We start from the raw sequence: 21205 nt of genomic DNA, 5'->3' as shown, positions 1-21205 counted from the left end.
GGATTCGTCTGACACTGTTGTTGTTTCATCTAACTGAATGGCAAAGGGAACATTCCTAAGCTTCTCGTGCAGCTGGTTTTGACAATCTCCAGCCATTTTATCAATTCTGTCTTTGACAGTGTTGTCAGAGAGTGGGACGGTTCTCACTTTATCCACCACCTGTGGGCCACACAGCCTCTCTACAATTTTCAGGCAGGCGGGTTTGATTAGCTGCTCTCCAATATTGTGCGGCTTTTTAGCCTTGGCAATTAATAGCGAACACTCAAATGACGCCTCCGTGGCTCTGTGTAAATCACTGACTGCTCTTTCAAATGCTTTTCTGATGTCTGTGGATCTTTTTGATAGTGCCAACTGCTTCTTCCTCTCAAAAAAATCCTGACCTTCACCAATAGTCTCCTGGTGTTTTGTTTCCTGGTGTCGTTGCATTTTGCTTGGCTTCATGCTGTCATTAGCTAGCTTCTCGCCACAAATGACACATTCTGGCCGAGTTCTGTCCTGTCCTTCAATAAAACCGAAGTTAAGATAACTCTCGAGATATAGCCTTACTTTCTTTTTTGATGATGAGTCATCAGCACTTTTACTTTTCTTAGACATGTTGTTTTATTCATAAAATAGTGATTCTCTGACTGCAGGAAAAACGAGCTGCTAGCTGAAACTGATTGAGCGCGGGTCATTTTTTTTCGAGGGAATTACCGCTTTTACGTTTCTCTGCCATTATTATTATTTTTTAGATTGGCCTTGGCATTGCAAGCATATGATTTTTAATAACATTTTAAAATGTATTAATTTTACAATTAAATTATAGTGGAACATTTTATGCATGTTTGACCTCAAAGCAAATTAGATCACGTGCCCCCCCTGTGAACTCTGGCGCCCCCCTAAGGGGGGCGCGGACCCCAGGTTGGGAACCACTGTTATAGAGCACACGTTAGTGGTGCAACAATTAATTGCTGTCCTTAAATTTCCAGAGTTTCGATTACATATTGGTGAATCGATGCATCAAATTAGAACCCAGTTTGAAGTCTCCTGTTGCCGGTTTGCATTAAAACCTTGAGTGTGTGAGAATGCGCTTCTTTTAGTGCTAGTATGGTAGATAAACAACGTCAACGCGTTGCTAGGATACACACTTTAGGCCTCAACATTCACGCTGGACAAGCCACATCAGAAGTAGGCCTATTATATTCACATTTTCTTGATTTAAATATTAAGGCAATACGTATTTTTCTTTTTTAATCTATTAAATCTACCTATTGCCTTTTGTTTGGATTATATGGCAATATTACATAAAAAGAACTGGAATTTAGAACAGTAGTTAAATTAGTCAGAATTTGTGAGATTAATTAAAATATTTTGCTTTGCTTTGTACATAAAATGTTAACAGTAATGAACAACCATAGTTCAGATAGAAATGACTTCTGTTAAAATATAGCAGTTTTTATTATTATTACAATGTAAAGAGACATCTGATGTGGGCGCACACATATTCTTTTCAGTTGTTAAAAACTAAAGTTCTTTTTTTTATAATCGGAAGTGTTCTAATTTGAATGTAAGTTGTGCCTTTTTGTTTAACTATTATGCAGAACAGTGTTTTTATTTATTAGATCTTCTGTTAAGAAAATGGCGATGCTTCGATTACTCTTGATAAATGCCTATACAATAATCAAATAAAAAATTAGGTTGCTGATTGCACCAGTGAAATATATATATATATATATATATATATATATATATATATATATATATAGAGGAGGCTATGTGGTCCAGTGGTTAAAGAAAAGGGCTTGTAACCAGGAGGTCCCCGGTTCAAATCCCACCTCAGCCACTGACTCATTGTGTGACCCTGAGCAAGTCACTTAACCTCCTTGTGCTCCGTCTTTCGGGTGAGATGTAGTTGTAAGTGACTTTGCAGCCGATGCATAGTTCACACACTCTAGTCTATGTAAGTCTCCTTGGATATAGGCGTCTGCTAAATAAATAATAATAATACACACTGTATGTGTATATGTATGTAATAAGGCCCTTCAGGGTGTCCATATATGCCAATGTCTGGACGCCTTGGGGATTTGTGCACATTAGGTGAAGCCAACCCCTGAGAAGTTTGTATATATTGGATGTATACGGAGAAGCCCTGTCGTTGTCTCCAGCGTGAGAGGGAGAAGCCCCGTCGCTGTCTCCAGCGCGAGAGGGAGAAGCCCCGTCGCTGTCTCCAGCGCGAGAGGGAGAAGCCCCGTCGCTGTCTCTACCGTGAGAGGGAGAAGCCCCGTCGCTGTCTCCAGCGCGAGAGGGAGAAGCCCCGTCGCTGTCTCCAGCGCGAGAGGGAGAAGCCTCGTTTCTGTCTCTACCGTGAGAGGGAGAAGCCCCGTCGCTGTCTCCAGCGCGAGAGGGAGAAGCCCCGTCACTGTCTCCAGCGCGAGAGGGAGAAGCCCCGTCGCTGTCTCTACCGTGAGAGGGAGAAGCCCCGTCGCTGTCTCCAGCGCGAGAGGGAGAAGCCCCGTCGCTGTCTCCAGCGCGAGAGGGAGAAGCCTCGTCGCTGTCTCTACCGTGAGAGGGAGAAGCCCCGTCGCTGTCTCCAGCGCGAGAGGGAGAAGCCCCGTCGCTGTCTCCAGCGCGAGAGGGAGAAGCCCCGTCGCTGTCTCCAGCGCGAGAGGGAGAAGCCCCGTCGCTGTCTCTACCGTGAGAGGGAGAAGCCCCGTCGCTGTCTCCAGCGCGAGAGGGAGAAGCCCCGTCGCTGTCTCCAGCGCGAGAGGGAGAAGCCTCGTCGCTGTCTCTACCGTGAGAGGTAGAAGCCCCGTCGCTGTCTCCAGCGCGAGAGGGAGAAGCCCCGTCGCTGTCTCCAGCGCGAGAGGGAGAAGCCCCGTCGCTGTCTCCAGCGCGAGAGGGAGAAGCCCCGTCGCTGTCTCCACCGCGAGAGGGAGAAGCCCCGTCGCTGTCTCCAGCGCGAGAGGGAGAAGCCCCGTCGCTGTCTCCACCGCGAGAGGGAGAAGCCCCACTGTCTCCAGCAACTGAAGTTGGGAAGTTGAATTAATTCTTGAATTAATTTTTTTATATGAAACATAATTTTCTCAATTACAACGAGAAACGAGTATCGAAAACACTAATGCAAAGTAGACACTTTTTGTTATCAGCCATAATTAATATTAGTATATTAACCATGTATGCTAATAATGTTATGGTTGTTGTAATCGTTTGACTATGAAATCAATTAACTGTATACTCTTCATGAATATCTCTAACCAACCTTTCTGTAATATTAGATTAGTTGTGCACCCTTTTTATTCTTAAATAAAATACGGTTTTATATTTCAAACACGTTGTGTGAATGTCGATTATTGTCAAGGAAATCCGAGTTCTACATGATCCTGAACTTAAATAAGGTATCTCATTTCTCACATTTTGACGTCCCTGAGTGAGCGACTAGAGGCTAATTTATATTTAAATAAAATGTATACCTAATTCACTACACTAGTTTGGGGATTTCTTTTTGGTTGTTCAGTATCTTCAGAGACATCCATATTATCAGGTACAGTAGTTGGTCACTCAGTTTTATAGTTGCTGTAACTTTGTAACTGTAAGCAAGATGGTTGACGTGAGTCAGTGCAGTGATTTCTAATATGTGATAAAGCTCGAACTACCTGTATCCATCCAATATACGGACAGCTGGGACCTTTTTCGACCAGTCGCATTGCTTATTTCATGTTCCATTGCCAGACCTGGATTTTTATATATATGGGGGGGCACTATTATCTACCCACCCCCCGTTTCTCCATACAATCAACAGAACTGCACTTTATTGCGCTACAGTAGTTAGTTACTGTATTTGAAATGGCTACGTGTTCAGATTCAGACAATCGGGTATTGAGGTATTATTGTAAAGCAATAGTATATACAACAAGGCACTAGACTTACAGCTATTTATCTTAAATATAAATACCTATTTTCATAACCAGTTTCATACACTAATACAGACATGATTAAAACACTGTCATTAAACTGCATTTGAATACATAAAAAATAATCAAGATAAATTATATTATAAAATGGGTTTTTTAAATATTCCATCCTGTTTGGTCAAAACAGGTCACATGGGGGTGTGGCTATTACAGCATATCACCATGGGTTGGCACTTCTTTTAAAAAAGTGGCCATATGACATTAGAATTTTGAGGAAAAAAAAAAAAGCAGCCATATTTAAATTCGCAATAAATGACTGACGAGATGTATGTAAATGTTTACCTTTTGGGAAACCAAACTTTGGATGAGATTTTGTATGAGTCTGAATCGGACACTAATACAAGAGGTGAAAAACAAAGTAAGTACGACTTCTAGTACTAGACATCTTGAACTTACTGAAGCACAGGAAGAAAAAAAGGACCACTGCCTGGGCATCAGGTGTGCTATTTGACTGGCTAAAACAAAAATCATTAAATATTGATTTCAAAGTGATTCTCTCTGCCTGATCTAAATCATTTGCTATGGGAGTTTTATGCCACTGTCTGTATCTCAGAAGGACAGGAGTATTCAGTGTCAAGCTATGTGACCCTACGAGCCGGTCTTAACTATTTTTTAAACAGTCCAGCAATAAACCACAAAGTGAATTTGATAAGTGACCGAGTATTTCAAAATGCAAACAACATTGTTGTCGCCACTGTGAAGCGGTACCGCAAATCTGGCATGGATACCTCCTGTCACTACCCCCGGATCACAAAGGATGATTTAAAAAATTTAAAAACCTCCCCAGCACTGTCACCTGACACTGCCGCCGGTGTTGTGAGAAAGGTTTGGTTTGATGTGCAAATAAATATGGCTAGACATGGCAGAGAATGTCTGCAGTGTGGGATTCAAGGGAGCCTATGGGAATAAATTATCTGTCCACCATGATGCCAAAACTAAGCAAACTAGCCAGACTGAGTCGCTGATACACAAACCACAGCATTTGGTCCACAGCGGTGTACTGCCTTAGCAAAGCAGGGCTTGAAACACGGCAAATAATGTTTGTCACTGGTCACAGGTGTGAGGGAAGCCTTAAAAATTACTGGGCACCATCTTCATGTGATCGCAAACAGTGGAGCCACACTCTGTCCTGCACTTCTTTACACAACGACAACAACAGCAATGATCAAACACAATGTTGCTCAAAATCTTACTGCAGCTCCACCTACTGTTCAAAAGGAAAAAGGGCCTGTAAATCTTCAAAACTGCAATTTCAATGGCAATGTTCAATTTAACATTCATAAATAGTGCTTCTTGTTTTTAATCAGTTCAGTGTTTATTAAAAATATTTTTTTAATTAATGCATTTTTTTATGTTTTAAGGGACTATTTTTTCTAAGGTCAAGCAGAGGTGGAACGATATTTAATAAAAATGACTTTGTCAATTAAAACATGTTTTTACTGGGTTTTTTTGTAATGTTGGTTGATCCATTTATATAAGCACAATAAGGCACTTCAGGGTGTGGGATATACTCTAATATCCACACGCCCCGGCTGGTTAAAGCCACTAGTCTTCGCCTTGTGACTTATAACGCACCCGGGGCGTGTGGATATATATTGGAGTATATCCCACACCCTGTCGTGCCTTATTACTTACTTAACTCACCAAAAGTATCTATCAGTCACTTAATTCCACAGGTGCTTCCACAGTGGGTCTCTTGGGATCGGATCGCAACCAAGTAGTGACGTAAAGTTGGGATCCCGTTGTGAGAGTGGTGGTCCGTGGAGTTTCAGAAACATGAGGGCTGATACTCGAAGCATTAGTTTTGTGTGCAATAGTGAAATGATTAAATTCATCTGGCTATATCCTCGTTCGCATTCAGCTGAGCTGCATGGAATTAATTTGGCACAGTTAAGCAATGGCTGGAGCTCCCTTGGGGTATTACGTCCTTGTGCATCAATATAATCCCTGTAGACATTTACAGTTGTTGTTGTTGGCACTTTAAACCTCCGGCACAGAGACATCACTTGCGGTTCCCCATACCCTGCATAAAGTTCATCAGGCCAGTGATTACAGCTGTCCTTACAAAGGTACCACCAAATGTTCCTTTCAGGACACTGCACTCTGATTGGTTGTCATATTATTGTTAATAAAACAATGAATAATCCTCTCCCGACACCAAAACCCTAAACTAAGGTCAGTATCCTATACTGCAGTCATTACACATCTAAAGTAGTTAATGTTTGGCAGTGAATAAGCGTTTTTGTTACTTTAAAAAAAAGTGACCGGGGGTACTGACTTCCTCAGTTGTCCTGACAGGAACATTTTGTGGTACCTTTGTAGGCACTCCGTGATCACACTTCAGAATGCTCAATTCTTCGATCAGTGACTGGTAATTTTTTTCACCATCAGATACTGTTCCACACTGCGCTGACTGTCAAAAAAGCAAGCAACCCTAGTACTAAGAACACGGCCAATTTTTGTTATTTGTTGATCCACTTGTGCAGCACTCTCAGCCAGTTCTCATTGATTTTGGGAGATCGACTGTATGCACAATATAGTTTGTCCATAAATAATAACTGAAAATGATTAATGCCCTTAGTTTCAGAGATAGATCCCATACTGCCAATTCCAGTCTGTGATTCAAGCAATGCTAAACAATGATATCAGGGTATTTTTCAGTGATTCTCTAAGCTACGCTGGATTTTCTGACAAGCATGACACTTACCCCATCACTTGTAAACGCCACCAGGTGTTGTTCAAATAGTTATCACAGAATCCATATTTATCTAAACACCTCAATAGTTGCTCCAACACAGTGTCAGCTTTTTGATCTGCTAATTCACTTAGATCGAGGAACATGAAATGAGGCTCCTCGTTTTTTTTCACTTTCGCTTTAGATAAACAATAAGTGCTGACTTGCTACTCAGACTTGTTGATTCATCAATGATCACAGACATTTTGCAATTCTTATGGACAAGATGCTGTCAGATTTTCTTTCTCATTTTAAAAGCTTTGTGGTCTGTTATTTTCGTAGCACTGTATCTAGAATGCAAGCCAATTCCAATATCAATCTTCTGAAGTTCTAATAAGTTCAAGTGGTCAGAGAAGGGCATCTCAGTTTTTGCAAGGTAATACGCATATCGAAAAATAGCAAAATTGCTATTAAACTCCCATGCATTCCATTTATCGTACATGTTCTCAACAGTTTGCTCCTGTGACTTTTCCTGTCATTTATTTGCAGTAATATGTGCCTTCTGGTGGTGGTGCAAAATGTTCGCAGTGCTTTCAATTGGTCTGTTCCATTGAACGAAACTTTAAACAAGCACCATTCACCTGAAATGTTGACACCCTGTACATTCTTAAAAGCACCGAGACTCCTAATGTTTAAGCAGATATTACAGCCAAGTTTACCATCACTGAAGTCAATCAAAGGATAAACTTTCTGTTTCTCCTGCCACATTTCTGCAGTCCAAATGGCAGGCCACAGACACAGGGATTCCCCAATTATTTGGCTTCTGTTCTCTTCAGAAAAACCAGATGCATCGCTGTTTATCACCAAGGCCATAAGAGTAGTCTCTTGATCCATAGACTCTTTCTTCTTGAAAAAATAATCTATATTTTTTGCTTTCCTGCCATACTGCTAGGCTTCAACTTTAACTTGCAACAGTGAATGCAAATAGGTTCAGTTTATGTCTATAACATCAGCTATAAAGAAACGTACAGTAGGCTAACATCGCGCTGTTTGACTGGGGGACAGCAAAACTAAATAAAATCACTTATAAAATTATACACGACTTTCATACTTCATAACAAAATAATGATGAATTTAGGAATGACTACTATGTGAATAAAATAATATTGAAATTATTATTGTTAATTATTATTAATAATCATATGCGTAACACTCCCCCACCTTCTCTCCTATATCGAATGGTTTGGTCCAGAGCGGTTTTGAAACAAAGCACAACAGTTTTAGGACAGAAAACGTTTTTGGAGATTCAAATTCAGACCCAAATTTTTTTTTTGGACCCGCACCCGAACCGCAAACCACGAAAAAGTTCACATTCCGACCCAAACCTGAGCCGCTTTTGCGGGTCACCCGCTTTTTCCAGACCAGATGCAGGACTCTAGCACGCTATATTCAAAATGTTCAATTATTTATCTCTGAATAAGGGTTTCTTACGGTTGTTGTATTCTTTGTTTATCTGTATGGGTTATACACATATAGTCCTATATCTATCTCCATATATTAACAACAGGAGCAAAACAGTTAAATATTCTACATGTGAAGTAAGGAAGTGACGCTTCAGATAAAATGTGTTTTTTTATTGGCAGTTAACAACAGCAGTTAGCACCATCCACACAGTCATTGGCAGCCCCAGCCGCCTACCCATCCTGGAGCCATACACCATCTTCCTGAGTGACACACACTCAAACAAGGGCAAACCAGAATGAATTCAGCTATCTCAGAATTACACAACACAACAATCATGGCAATAAATGCAATTATGAACGACAATTAAAACAGTGAAATAACAACAACAATGAACATTTTCTCCAAAACAGTGCCCAGCGTTCCTGTTTTGCATGCCAGGCCCTTTCCAGAAGAGTCTGACTCCGTGCACGCTACAATACGTTGCAAAAAATATTTTTCAAAATAAAGTTAAGACACTTAATTTATTAAACATAAATAAATGAGAAACAAAATAACTATAGACCGTTCTGTACCGAGTGGTGGGTGGTGACTATGGGCCGGCAAAGTTAGCGCTTAGCGAACGAGGACGCGAAAGCATTCGCGGAATAACACAAGAAAAAATTCCAAGACAAATCTTGCGGAACCAAAACAAGCGCTTTTCGCCCTTCAAAAAGCAGCTATCGCTTGTTGACTACAAGTGGGTTGAGAAGTGGGAGTGGTTTGCTATCGTCCGACCAAATCTCAATTCTAGCTGTATATCACATCGAAAGACTTTCGCAGGACCGGATTTTATAGTCAACTTCAAAGTTGTCGAAAGGTATCGCATATTAAGCACAATAGTAAAACAAAATAACACTAAACATCCTGATTTGTACAAAAAAACCAGTACATGCCTCAAGACTCTCCGCTGACCTCATACATTGAACACTTGCACACAACACTGAATAATTTAAAATTAATAATTTACAGTATCAAATATTATTGTATGTATTATGCCTATTATTATCATAATGTTTGTTACACCCTTAACCGAATCACGCGCAAGACCGTTTTCTTCTAACTACTTTTTTTTTTTTTTGCACCAGTTTGAGTTAAATGTTTAATAGTATTATTTATTTAATACATACAAACAACAAACTATTTTCTACTCACGGATAGCTTTGCATGGAGCAATGTCTCTTTCGGTGATGGTAAAGCGTTTCAGTATTTTCTTTTATTTCTTGTCTTTGTGGTGTCAACGACAAACTTTTTATTTTTAAGTCCACGGCATGTAGGCTACTGCTCACTCCCTCGTAAACTCCGACGTCACCTACTTTCGTTCCAATTTTTCATTACTTAAGTTAAAGGCACAGTGCTCCGTTACAATGGACCTCATCAAACTCAATCCAACCATCCGTAACCGATATCCAAGGGTTGCGGTGAGCCGTAGCCTAACCCAGCAGGCATAGGGCACAAGGACTACACCCAGGACGGGACGCCAGTCGATCGCAGGATGTCTTTTGGACTTGAGTAAAGCAAATGTAAACAAACTGGAATACTAATAAAGAATGACTCTTTTAATCACAAAAAGGCATTCAAGCCGTGGTTCAGCTCACTCTGTTTCTGTTGCAGATTGAAAGATGTATTAACACATTTACACATAAACACACACAGGCATACTGGTAATTAATTAATGTAACGGTTACACACCTACACCAATTCAATTGTGATTAACAGCAGAATTATATAAAGGCTACACACCAACCTTCTTCCCTAACAATGGCTGACATTGAGGCAATTGTCATACTTTTGGACCCCATCAACTTCCTGTTCATCTCCTCGTTGATCGTTTTCGGTTCGATCATAACACTATAGAATACTTGTGTGATGTGCCTCGACCTCCTCTAATGTCTCGGTATGCACTAAGTCCCCTCAAAGCATTTGGCAGAGAGGGACGCCTCGGCACAGGTCACCTCATTGGTAAGTGCATGTGTGTTTAATACTTTATGTTATATCAGTACAGTACTGCTATGTAATACGTGTGGTAACTGTGTTAAGCTGATTATATATATTTTCTCTGTTCCTCCTTCAGGAGACAGTGGCTATCCTCTCCACCCTTGCCTTTTAACACAGTATGTCTGTGTGTGTTTACATGTAAAATCAACCGACCGAGGCGGAGAGGCGCTACAATGAGGCTCTGTGCCAAAGCCGCAGTGTTGTAGAGGAAATTCAGGCTCCTTAAAATGCATTTCCATTGCCTGTATAGCTCATGTGGAGCCCTACAATACAAGCCCTCAAAGTGTGCTCACATTAATATTGCATGTTGTGTACTGCATGTTGTAATGCTGCTACAAGAGGCCAACATTCCCCAGCAACCAGAACAGCCAGTTGCTGGGGAACGGCATGATCCCGGTGATGAGGGAACAGGAGGTGATGGGTCAGAAGGCTGAGGAGGTTATGGGTCCGAGGCTGAGGAGGTTGTAGAAGCCTATTTCCAGGGCCAAAGAAAACACCAGTAAATCATCCAGCAACATTTTATGTAGGTAGGTATACATATATATGTTATGCACAAACTCTGCCAGAATAATTATTACATGATACTGTATATTCCTATATTCCAACATGTTCTAAGCCTTACATTGCACTTTGAAATAGGCTATCAAAAATATCAGGTCTGTTTAAATATGATAATGCATTAAAAAAACAAAAAAAAACAAATGTTAACCAAAAGAACGTTTATTAAACTGCAACAAAAGTTTTTGTTTTTTTTTTGAGGGATTTTCCAGTTCAGCAGAGGTCTTCCAGATGTTTAGGGGCCACCTCCTCTTCATCAGTCTCTGGCCTCTGCCCCTGGCCCTGCCCCTTCCCCTTCTGGAGGGCATGGCCTCAGGTGGAGGTAGAGGCTCCTGGGCAGATGTTTGGGGCAGTGGAGCAGTGTGTTCCTGGCAGTCCTGGACAAATCTGACAGGATCAGGTGACAGGACAGGCAATATGTGACGGTGTGTGTGTGCATACATCTAGGGGCGTGTGGTGATAAGTGGCATACTGGGGGTGGGCAGGGCCTATAAGCTGGGGGGGGGTTGTTGGGGTGGGAACTGGTAAGCGCTGGCGTGGGGTTGCTGGAAATGTGACAAAGGGGTCTGGGGAGTGGTTAGGGGTGGGGTGCAGTGAAGAGGAGATGGTGTGCGTTGGGAGGCAACTGAAATATTGCTAGTCATTAATGGAGCTGGGACGTGCATGATTACAGATGTTGAGATGACACAATCCACATACCTATACACGTCCGCAGCTAACAATCGCAATATTCCAATTGCCTCCCTCTGAATTGTAAGTGTTTGCTCCTGTCTGTCCAGGCTGCTTGCCAGGATGGGGGCCAGGTCATCTTCTGGAGATGGACTCCTGCATCTGGAAGTGGAGGCGGCTGTGGATGGCACTGTGGACCCTCGTTGCTGATGGGGTCCGAGTCCACAGTGTCATGCTCCTCAGTCTGTGACCATACTTCATCGCAAACTGTTCCAGTTCATTCAAATTCGGAGGACTTCTCTTGTGCACAGCCTTCTTCAAGTCATACCAAAGATTCTCAATCAGATTTAGAATGGGACTTTTACTAGGCCATTCCAGAACCTTGATTTTATTCTTTAACCATTCTGAAGTAGATTTGGTGTGTGCTTTGTTTTGTTTACCAAGGCGTACAGTTACAGCTGGCATATTGATTTTGTGTATTGTGATGAGGCTGCTTCGGAGAAAGAAGTTCTGCACTGTTGTGTTATCACCAGATATCTAATGGCTAGGGAGAAGGTCTCAGCCAATCAGTCTAGTATTTTCACCAATTGTTTCTACCCATTTAATAAAATTGCATTATACAAAGGCAAGAACAATTCCTAAGCTCTGATTGGTCAGAATTGAACTAGACCTGTGATGTTATCACCTAGACAGACATATCAATCCGCCACAGCTGTCAATAACACAGAATAAATTACACAATTCCTGAAGTGAATTTTACCTGAAACAACTTGACAACTGTGTAAACCTCGTTTGACAAAGAGCCTTCAAACACAGAGCAGCCAGGAGACCAGACAGCACCTCTCAATGAGAGAAAAAAATAAAACATTTAAAAAAAAGACACCTGGAGTTCGACTGAGGGACTAGACAAGATAGACAAGAAGCATCCATGAAACGACAAACCAACTGGGCAGTCAAAGTTTTTTATAACTGGGTGAGTGAAAGTAACACAAATATAGACCTGAAAACTGTCATGATAGAACACCTTAATACAGTTCTACGACAATTATATGCCTGTGTCAGAAATAGCTGTAGAGAGCCATATGGCATAAGCAGTTACGTGGGGCTCAGAGAGGGCTTAAACAGACACTTAAATGAACCACCCCTGAGCCGTAACATTAATATAAGGTCAAATGCAGAGTTCAGCTCTGCCAACAATGTGTTCACAGCATACATAAAAAAACTTGAGAAGTCCTGTTGTTATTTACTCACTTTAAACAGAAATAACACTTTAAGTATATCTATTAGAATGTCATTGTTATACTTTACTACAGTTGTAAATAGAAAACAGGAACTATTTTATGAGGCAGAATGTTATTTCCACATTTGTCTAATTAAAATCACTTTTAAACATGAAATGAGAATTATTTGCTATTTTTCACATTGTCAGCCATGTATAATAAGAATAATGCACTCCAGTGTGTGTGTGTTGTGCTGGGATAACATCACGCCTCAGGTGGTTGGGCACAAGGCACATGTCGTGCATTATTCCTTTAGTATGTTTTTCAAGTTTTAACAATAAACACACTGTAGAAGACAATGGGCTGCAGATTATATCACTGTTTCATTGAATGCCTAACCAAGGTTAACCCTTGTATAATCTATTTTTGGAATTCCTTGTTAATGTTGGATGAAATTTACAGTGGTCAGAAAGATAGTTCTTAAATACAGAGCTTTACCAAGCATATCAAAATTTGATCTTAACACAACTACCCTTTAACCCCTTTACCGTCACTTAGAGATTATAAAACAAGGGAAGGTAATATTACAGTTCAGTAACAAAAAGAAAAATGAACCGTTTTAAATAGTAATAAACTCTGTACAGCAGATGGCGCCAAAGGAGCAACGAAACCTTAATCAGTGTCAAAAAGGCCTACAAAAATAAATAATGTCAGACATTTTCAGTTTTTGTTTTAAATATATCATATATCAATTCCATCTTTTTGGGTAACACTTAAAACGGAGGTCTTGTCAATGTAAACATAACAGAACTTCACTCTTTTAGTCCTTAGTGCAGTGGAATCTCCACAGATCCATTCTGTGTAATTTTATTGACTAAAAACCAGGGTTTCAATGAAAAAGCACACTGTTTATAGAATGGATTAGGATTAAGATTCAAAGAGAACCCAAACTCAACAATCAACCCCCTCAAAGACACAAGTAAGCATAGGGTACTGCAGTATTGTACATAGTACTGTACTAATTATTTGTGTTTAAAGTGTATATATATATATATATATATATATATATATATATATATATATATTGTTTTTACAGGATTATAAATGTTCACTAGCCTGACCTTCCAGAACATTAACTTTAGTACATTTTGAAAATAGAAATTACTACATTTAAATATGAATAACTTTTTAAAGGTTTAAATTTGATTTGTTGAATTTCACCAAAATTAGGCATTACACCCCATTGTGCACCACCTTTAATGAGAATTTAATTTGTACAGGATGTGTAACAGCTTTTGTTTTTATTTTTGTTTAGCAGATGTAACATGCCAGACGCAACATAAATTATATAATATATATATATATATATATAATTTGGAATCTGCAAATATTTTTCATATTTTCTCCCCAATTTGGTAGGCCCAATTATTGTTTATTTCACCCCGATTCACCGCTGCTACCCCCTCCTCCGAAACGTGTGCCATCAGCCGTCCGCTTCTTTTCACTGTGCAGGCCCGCCATGGAGTCACCTCAGGTACAGCGTAGGAGGACCACACAGCTCCGGGCAACTTACAGGCAGGCCCGCAGGTGCCCGGCCAGTCTACAGGGGTCGCTGGTGCGCGGTGAGCTGAGGACACATGGCCGACCCAAGCACCCCCCAAAGGCAGCGCTTGGCCAATTATGCGCCCCCTATAAACCCTTCCACAGTCGGTAGTGGAATAGCCTAGACTCGAACCGACGACCTCCAAGCTATAGGGCACATCCTGCACTCCACGCGGCATGCCTTTACCGGATGCGCCACTCGGGAGCCCCCTACCAACCATATATTTTAAGGACACCTAATATCCTAAGATTAATATTATACATAATGTTACTTAATATAACTAAGAAATGTGTGATTTTTACATGACCATTATACACGCGATATAATATTTGCTCTGATGTTTGCATCGTGAACAAAATGAAAAACACCTGATCAATTCCCAGACATCATGGATGAAAATAAATTACATTTGTGATTCTTGCTAAGGCACTACAGGCATTACATTTTTAAAGTCAATTAAAAAAAAATGAAATGCTGTTGTCAAAAATGTATTTTGTTGTTTGCCATACTGATGATGAATACATAATACAAATCTAAAAGTCTAAACTGTTTTCTTTTTGTCTTCAATCTTTTTAGAGCTGGGTAATGCGAACAAATAATGCATTTGTAATCCCATAAACCGGAACTTCCAGAAATGTTATAACATACTTACAGTATATTGCAGTACAAGAGTCCCTTAGTGAAGATATGTAGGAAAGGCAAGACAACAGACTAAATCAATCCTGAATTCTAATGAGGTGTAGATTGCATTGCAATTCCCTGTTAAATTCTCTAGCTGTAGGAATACATATTTCACATAAAACAGTGTATGCATGTTTCATATGCAGTCTTTGTAATCAAAGTACAAATAACACCAGTAAACCCATTGCATTTAATTATGTTTTAGTTTAGTAAAATATAACCTATTTATATTAATTTATTTGTATCCACTTAAATTCTACATGGAAATTTGGTAGACAAGCTAGTTTAAAACAAAACATACACATACATATATATATATATATATATATATACATATATATATTATACACACACACACATACAGTGCCTATAGTAAGTATTCACCCCCCTTGGACATTTTCATAGTTTGTTGTGTTACAACCTGAAATCTTGATGCATTTAAATTTGATTTTTTTTCCCTTTGATTTACACAACCTACTCAACACTTTCAATGTGTGAAAAAACAAATCAATTAAAAATAAAAACCTGAAAAGTCTTCATTAGATAAGTATTCACCCCCTTTGCTATGACACTCCTAAATAAGCTCAGGTGCAAGCAATTGCATTCACAAAATAAGTTAAATGGAGTCCATCTGTGTGCACTAAAAGTGGTTCTCATGATTTCAGGTTAAATATACCTGTCTCAAAAGAGACTGTGGTCCGATTAAACAAAAATTGTACTGTTTGGCCTAAATGTAAAGCGTTAGGTCTGGCACAAACCCAACACAGCACATCACCCAGGTAACACCATCCCTACTGTGAAGCATGGTGGAGGCAGCATCATGCTATGGGAGTGCTTTTCATTGGCAGGGACTGGGAAGCTTTAGGGCAAAATGGATGGAGCTGAATACAGGCAAGTCCTTGAGGAAAACCTGCTTCAGTGTGCAAAAGACTGAAGACTGGGACAGAGATCCACCTTTCAGCAGGACAATGACCCCAAGCACACAGCCAGAGCAACACTGGAGTGGCTTAAAAACAAGAAAGTGAATGTCCTGGAGTGGCCCAGCCAAAGCACGGACTTGAATCCGATTGAGAATCTGTGGCAAGACTTGAAGATTGCTGTCCACCAGCGATCCCCATCCAGCTTGAATACTTATCTAACCAAGACACTTCAGTGTTTTTATTTTTCATGAACTTATTTCACAATAAAAATTATCTTGCCTCTTCAAAGTGATGAGTAGGTTGCGTAAATCAAAGGAAAAAAAATCCAATTTAAATGCATCAAGATTTCAGGTTGTAACACAAACTGAAAACATCCAAGAGGGGGTGAATACTTACTACAGGCACTGTATATATTAAGCAAACCATAATATCCAACAGAACAAACTAGCAGCTTTTAATGGGGTTGATTTGACATCAAGAATTCAAGTTTCCAATCCATATTAATTACTGTACATGTCAAGGGTATCATTGCTTGTGTCACATGTGAAGCAATTCTTAAAAACACACAACATTAAAAAAAGTCACTACAGTAGGTAACCACTAAGTTTATTTCTTCTAAAAAAAAAACTTGACAGACACTAAAATATAATGAAATGAAATAACTTGACAAAACAAACATGTTTAACACTGTTGGTCTCTAAATGGAAGAAAATCCAAGATCTCAATTAAGCGATGGCATTAGTGGGGCATGTTAATGGGCAATATTGGAAGTCATGAGTCAATAAAGGCATTATATATAAATTGGGACAGTTCAGGCTTTTCAACTCACAACCCAATGCATTCTGGTAAGCATAGTCCTGCTTCTCAAAGGAAAGAATGGTACCGGATACAGGTAAAAATCATATGGCCACCTTAATTACATGAAAAGGGATTTCCATTATTACCAAATAACACATCACTCCTCACTACAGACTACTATTTTATAAAGCTATGTATTTACCTTTGTCTAAAATAAATCATTTTATTACAGCAGTGGCATTATACAATTTGTTGATGTACAATTACCCAGTAAAACTACATCAGTTATGTGCTTTTAAACTGCCAGGCAGAAACTGGAATGAGGCACTAAACTTGTTTGCAATTTAGTTAATGTATTGATAAAACAAAAATGTCAAGATAACACAGAAATGTCTACATTCTAAAATGAAGTGTAAAAGATGGAAATCTGACTATGGTACAAACAAAAAGGTACACTCCCAGCAGTATAGACAAAAAAAGAAAGGAATTAAATGGGAAAAGTTTAACATTGTTGAGAAAAAGTGGTAGAAAAAAAAGCAATATATACAGAACACAGAAGACATCTGCAAGTCACTAGACAGAATCCATTCTTTTGTAGGCAACCATGCTGTTGACTTTATGGATTGTTGTGGTAAAGGAGCGGAGGCGCACTTCCTCAGAGTTTGAAATCATCTGAGGACCCGATTCCTCCCATTTCTCTGGTACCTCCAAGTCTTTGTCTGTATAGATGAGTAGATCAAAAGCACCTGCAAAAGCATTTGTACTCAATTAAAATATATAGGCCATTCTGGCACAATTTATAACAATTCAATGTGCCAGAATGACATTTGCCCAACAAACAAAATGTAAATGACTCAAATTTCAAGTCACAAGTTATGGAAAAAAGTAAGCCTCTTAATTATTTTGCTAAACTTCAAACTTTTCAAAATAAACAATGTCATCATGTCAACTCTCTTAATTTAAGAATACCTAAAGCATGAAAACAAAACACACAACACTACTTAAACCATGGTTGAGATAACTTCGAGCTTGCGTTGGGTAAAAAAAAAATATAAGCCCCATTTCATTTAATACAACACATCTGACATCAAGATTTTCTGAAATAGAATAAAATTGCTCAATTACTGAAGTTATCATTCTCTGATAAATAATATTTTTGTTCTGATTTTATTTAGTGGTAATAGTAAGCCAGGTCAGGTTAATGAATTTCTTTATTGACGCACACTACCAGAAGATATTTTTATATATATTATATAAAAAAAAATATATATATAAAAAAAAAATATATAAATATATATAAAAAAAATAAATATATTATATATATATATATATAAACCCACCCAACATGTATTGGTCATGACAAAATAAAAAGTATAGACACTGACCTGCACAATGCTTACTGTATACATTTGAATGCGAATGCCTCACTTTAGGTCTAAACATTTAGGGGAAGGCAGTCATCTAAAACTAAACAGAAATTGGTACACATGTAATGCAAACATTGTTAGTTACTATACTTACAAGGAGTTTCCAACAGAGGCAGAAATGTTACAGAGGCCGTTATTTGTCTGATAACCCCTCGGATTTCCTCCTGGATGGCTTTTATTGATTTGTCTGTTGGACAGCTGTAAAAAGATAACTAGTAACTATTTTTCCAGTGTTTAGACAAACATTTGTCAACTACGTACAAAGATGCTTAATATTTACCAAGGAAACAAAACCAACCCCCCAGCATTCTCAACAATATTGCCAAACACAAAATAACCCTTAAATAATTTTAGGAAACTGATATGAATTGTATTAATATTTGCTTTCCTTCTAAGTTTCCCAGTCCTCCTTTAAACACTGGAAAAGGGTTGTTTAAGTTAGCTTGTTACATTACATTAGTCTATTCCATTACATACTTGGCACTGTCTTTGGCGCTCTTGTCGCACTCAATATCAAACTGCCACCGTTCCAGAACCTCATTGGTTTCAATGCAGGTGATCACCACCACCAGCTTTTGTACTGTGCAATTGAATAACCACTCTAAAAAACAAAACAAAAAAAACTTTAGTATCTAATAACAAAAAAAGCATGGGATGTGGCAATAGTTGGTTTCTCCAAACTTGATTGGTCCAATTACTGGACTAAATATGGTAACATTAGGTAGTCAACTGGTACTGATTGCAGTTTATGTACTTGTTCTCTCTCTTGCTTTCAATGCTCTTTAAGCCCGATATCTGTTATTAGCTGTTGTCTAAATTGCTAAGTCAGGTTTTTCACTATCTATTTGTATGATTTTGCATGACACACACATTCACACCCTAGCCTTGTATTTAATGTACTATGCCCTGTATTTAATGTATTGTGCATTGTTCCTCACTATCTTGTAAAGCGCTTTGTGATGGTGGTCGACTATGAAAGACACTATATAAAAAAAGACTGATATTCAAATTGCACATGAACTTTAACAATGACTTAAGGCATTATACTGAAAATAAAACTTGCACAAGTTTTGGTTTTTTTTTTGTCTGTTGACAAATCCTTATGCTCTGCTGTAGGGGTGTGCCTGTTTTATGGAAGTATACTTGAGTATGAAAGTGGGTCATCAATGTCTGAAGTACAGTATATGGAAAATAAATGAACGCTATTTTAGTGTCAAACTGAACTGTTTGTGAGGCACTATGGCAGTTAAATTAAAAAAAATTAAAATAAAACACCACGACAGTGTTTCATGCTTCCCTTTTACTTCAACAGCAATTTGTGACATTCAGATTTGTAGGCCGTTTAAAGTGTACTACTGCTCTTCAAATTGGAAAGATGTGTAAAGTAACAATCAATATACACTGCAACATTACCTTTCAGCTGCACCACCACATTGTTCAAGTAGCTTTTCAGTTTGGAGTCTGTTGTCACCAATATACTCAAGTTGTACTGTGTAACTCTTGTGAAGGTTTCTGGTGGGTAAATACCTCTTTGGTACAGGATGCTGTTGATACCAAAGGCTGTAACAAAAAAAAAAAAATTATATATATATATATATATATATATATATATATATATATATATATATATATATATATATATATATAAAGCTTGAACAAGGAAGTTTCACTTAAAGTTAATGACTAGAACGGAAATTTAAGACAAAAACAAGTATAAAATAATTGTAAGAGCATTATTTGAAATAAATAAATGGCTTTATAACTTGGAAACTCATTAACCGCCCCAGGATGTAGAATTCTGCTTTTTGATCAGTAGTGTGTAGCATGGCACAGTTTGGGGAAGGTTTTGAACAGAATTCAATGTCTCACTGCCTGTGTTACCTGCCTAAATGTTTTACAGTACGTTAATCTGGTATTGGGGAAATCCCAAAATCTGACACCGATTCTGTGCCTTCAAAAAATGTGTATACTATTATTTCCTGTTTGCACGGATATTATTTACTGAGAGTTAACAAACCACCCCCTCTAACGTTTGTTATGCAAGTAGACAGCGATTATTTTATGAATTCGTAACTCCCTTCAGAAAAAAACGTTTTATTACGTTTTATCATGCATAATTGTAAATGTACACAAACATTAACAGCAGCTATACACGAGATTGGGGACATGCAAAATGGCGTCATGAAATGTTACTAGCCTAGTTCAAATGTGGAATACATAATTTATGATTATAAGATACAGCTTAAATATGTATGCAACCGCTGCATTTATTTTAAAAGATTACATACCGAAGGTTTAATTGTACAATTCAAATCTCTAATCAATTACGTACTGCAAATTTGACATAATAATATTAAAGAACCTGGGGGGGTGGACCTCAATACCATGTTTGTTGGAGATAATAAACAACCTCTGCCTTTCCACGCAGAACATTTTTATTCACACGTGTCGACACCGCTGACAAAACTTTTCAGGCCAGGATATATATGTAACGTTACTCTCTCCCCCTCCTCACTCTCTAATCCCAGATTCTCTTTTGAACCCCAAATAAATGTAAATGTTTCACTTACAAAAAAACTCAGCTACAAGTTCGGCGCTTCCTTTCAAAGTAATCCCTGCGAGTGTCCCCTGTTTCGCCATCACGATTCCTGTCTTCTTGGTTTGCTTGCTAAATTATTTCTGCACCAACTCTACCCGCCAATGAGTTTAAATTATCACATTCTTACGCATGCGCCTGCCTTGATTACACCTGCGCACAAAGATTTCTGGACGTGATAAGGCGCATGCGCACTGTGTATAGCAAGACTGCAGGCTGAAGATATTTGCACATTGTTTTGCTGCAGTAGGCGGACCAGTAGACAGAGTTTGTTGATTTGGTGTGTTTTTGTACTTTGAATTATTGCCAGTTTACGGTTCACTGATGTCTAAAGTAGTCTGCATATGTTGTTTTGGTAGTTTCACGTATAAAACACCACACTAACATCAGATACAAATAATGTTTTAATAAGTATGATATTAGTAGGTGTATTGTGAGTATCGGTGTACGTTGCAAACCTTACATCTGAGATGATTTTTATCTAGGAGTTGCCTAATATTATGAAACCTGCTGAGGACATACCGATAGAAAAAGTGTATCAGAATCAGGGGTAAAGCGGATATTAAAGTTTTGTTTTAGGCGTCTACTTGTTTAAAGTATACCCCTCTGTG

General features: G+C 38.7%; 1 protein-coding gene across 1 annotated transcript; it reads right to left on the bottom strand.

Annotated features, from left to right (window-relative positions):
• Window positions 1-16203: 16203 nt before the first annotated feature.
• On the bottom strand, window positions 16204-20742 carry mad2l1 (MAD2 mitotic arrest deficient-like 1 (yeast)). The gene is made up of 5 exons (XM_034036074.3): window positions 20569-20742; window positions 19412-19558; window positions 18476-18599; window positions 18093-18196; window positions 16204-17317 (listed from the first exon to the last, which is right to left on the bottom strand). Exons 1-5 carry the CDS (start codon window positions 20636-20638, stop codon window positions 17145-17147), a joined length of 618 nt encoding a protein of 205 aa, XP_033891965.1. The 5' UTR covers window positions 20639-20742; the 3' UTR covers window positions 16204-17144.
• Window positions 20743-21205: the final 463 nt, after the last annotated feature.

This window comes from Acipenser ruthenus, chromosome 1, assembly GCF_902713425.1.
Source record: "Acipenser ruthenus chromosome 1, fAciRut3.2 maternal haplotype, whole genome shotgun sequence".
Taxonomy (NCBI): domain Eukaryota; kingdom Metazoa; phylum Chordata; class Actinopteri; order Acipenseriformes; family Acipenseridae; genus Acipenser; species Acipenser ruthenus.
Note: the sequence above shows the minus strand (reverse complement) of the source record. Positions and strands in the feature narration are given on the sequence as shown.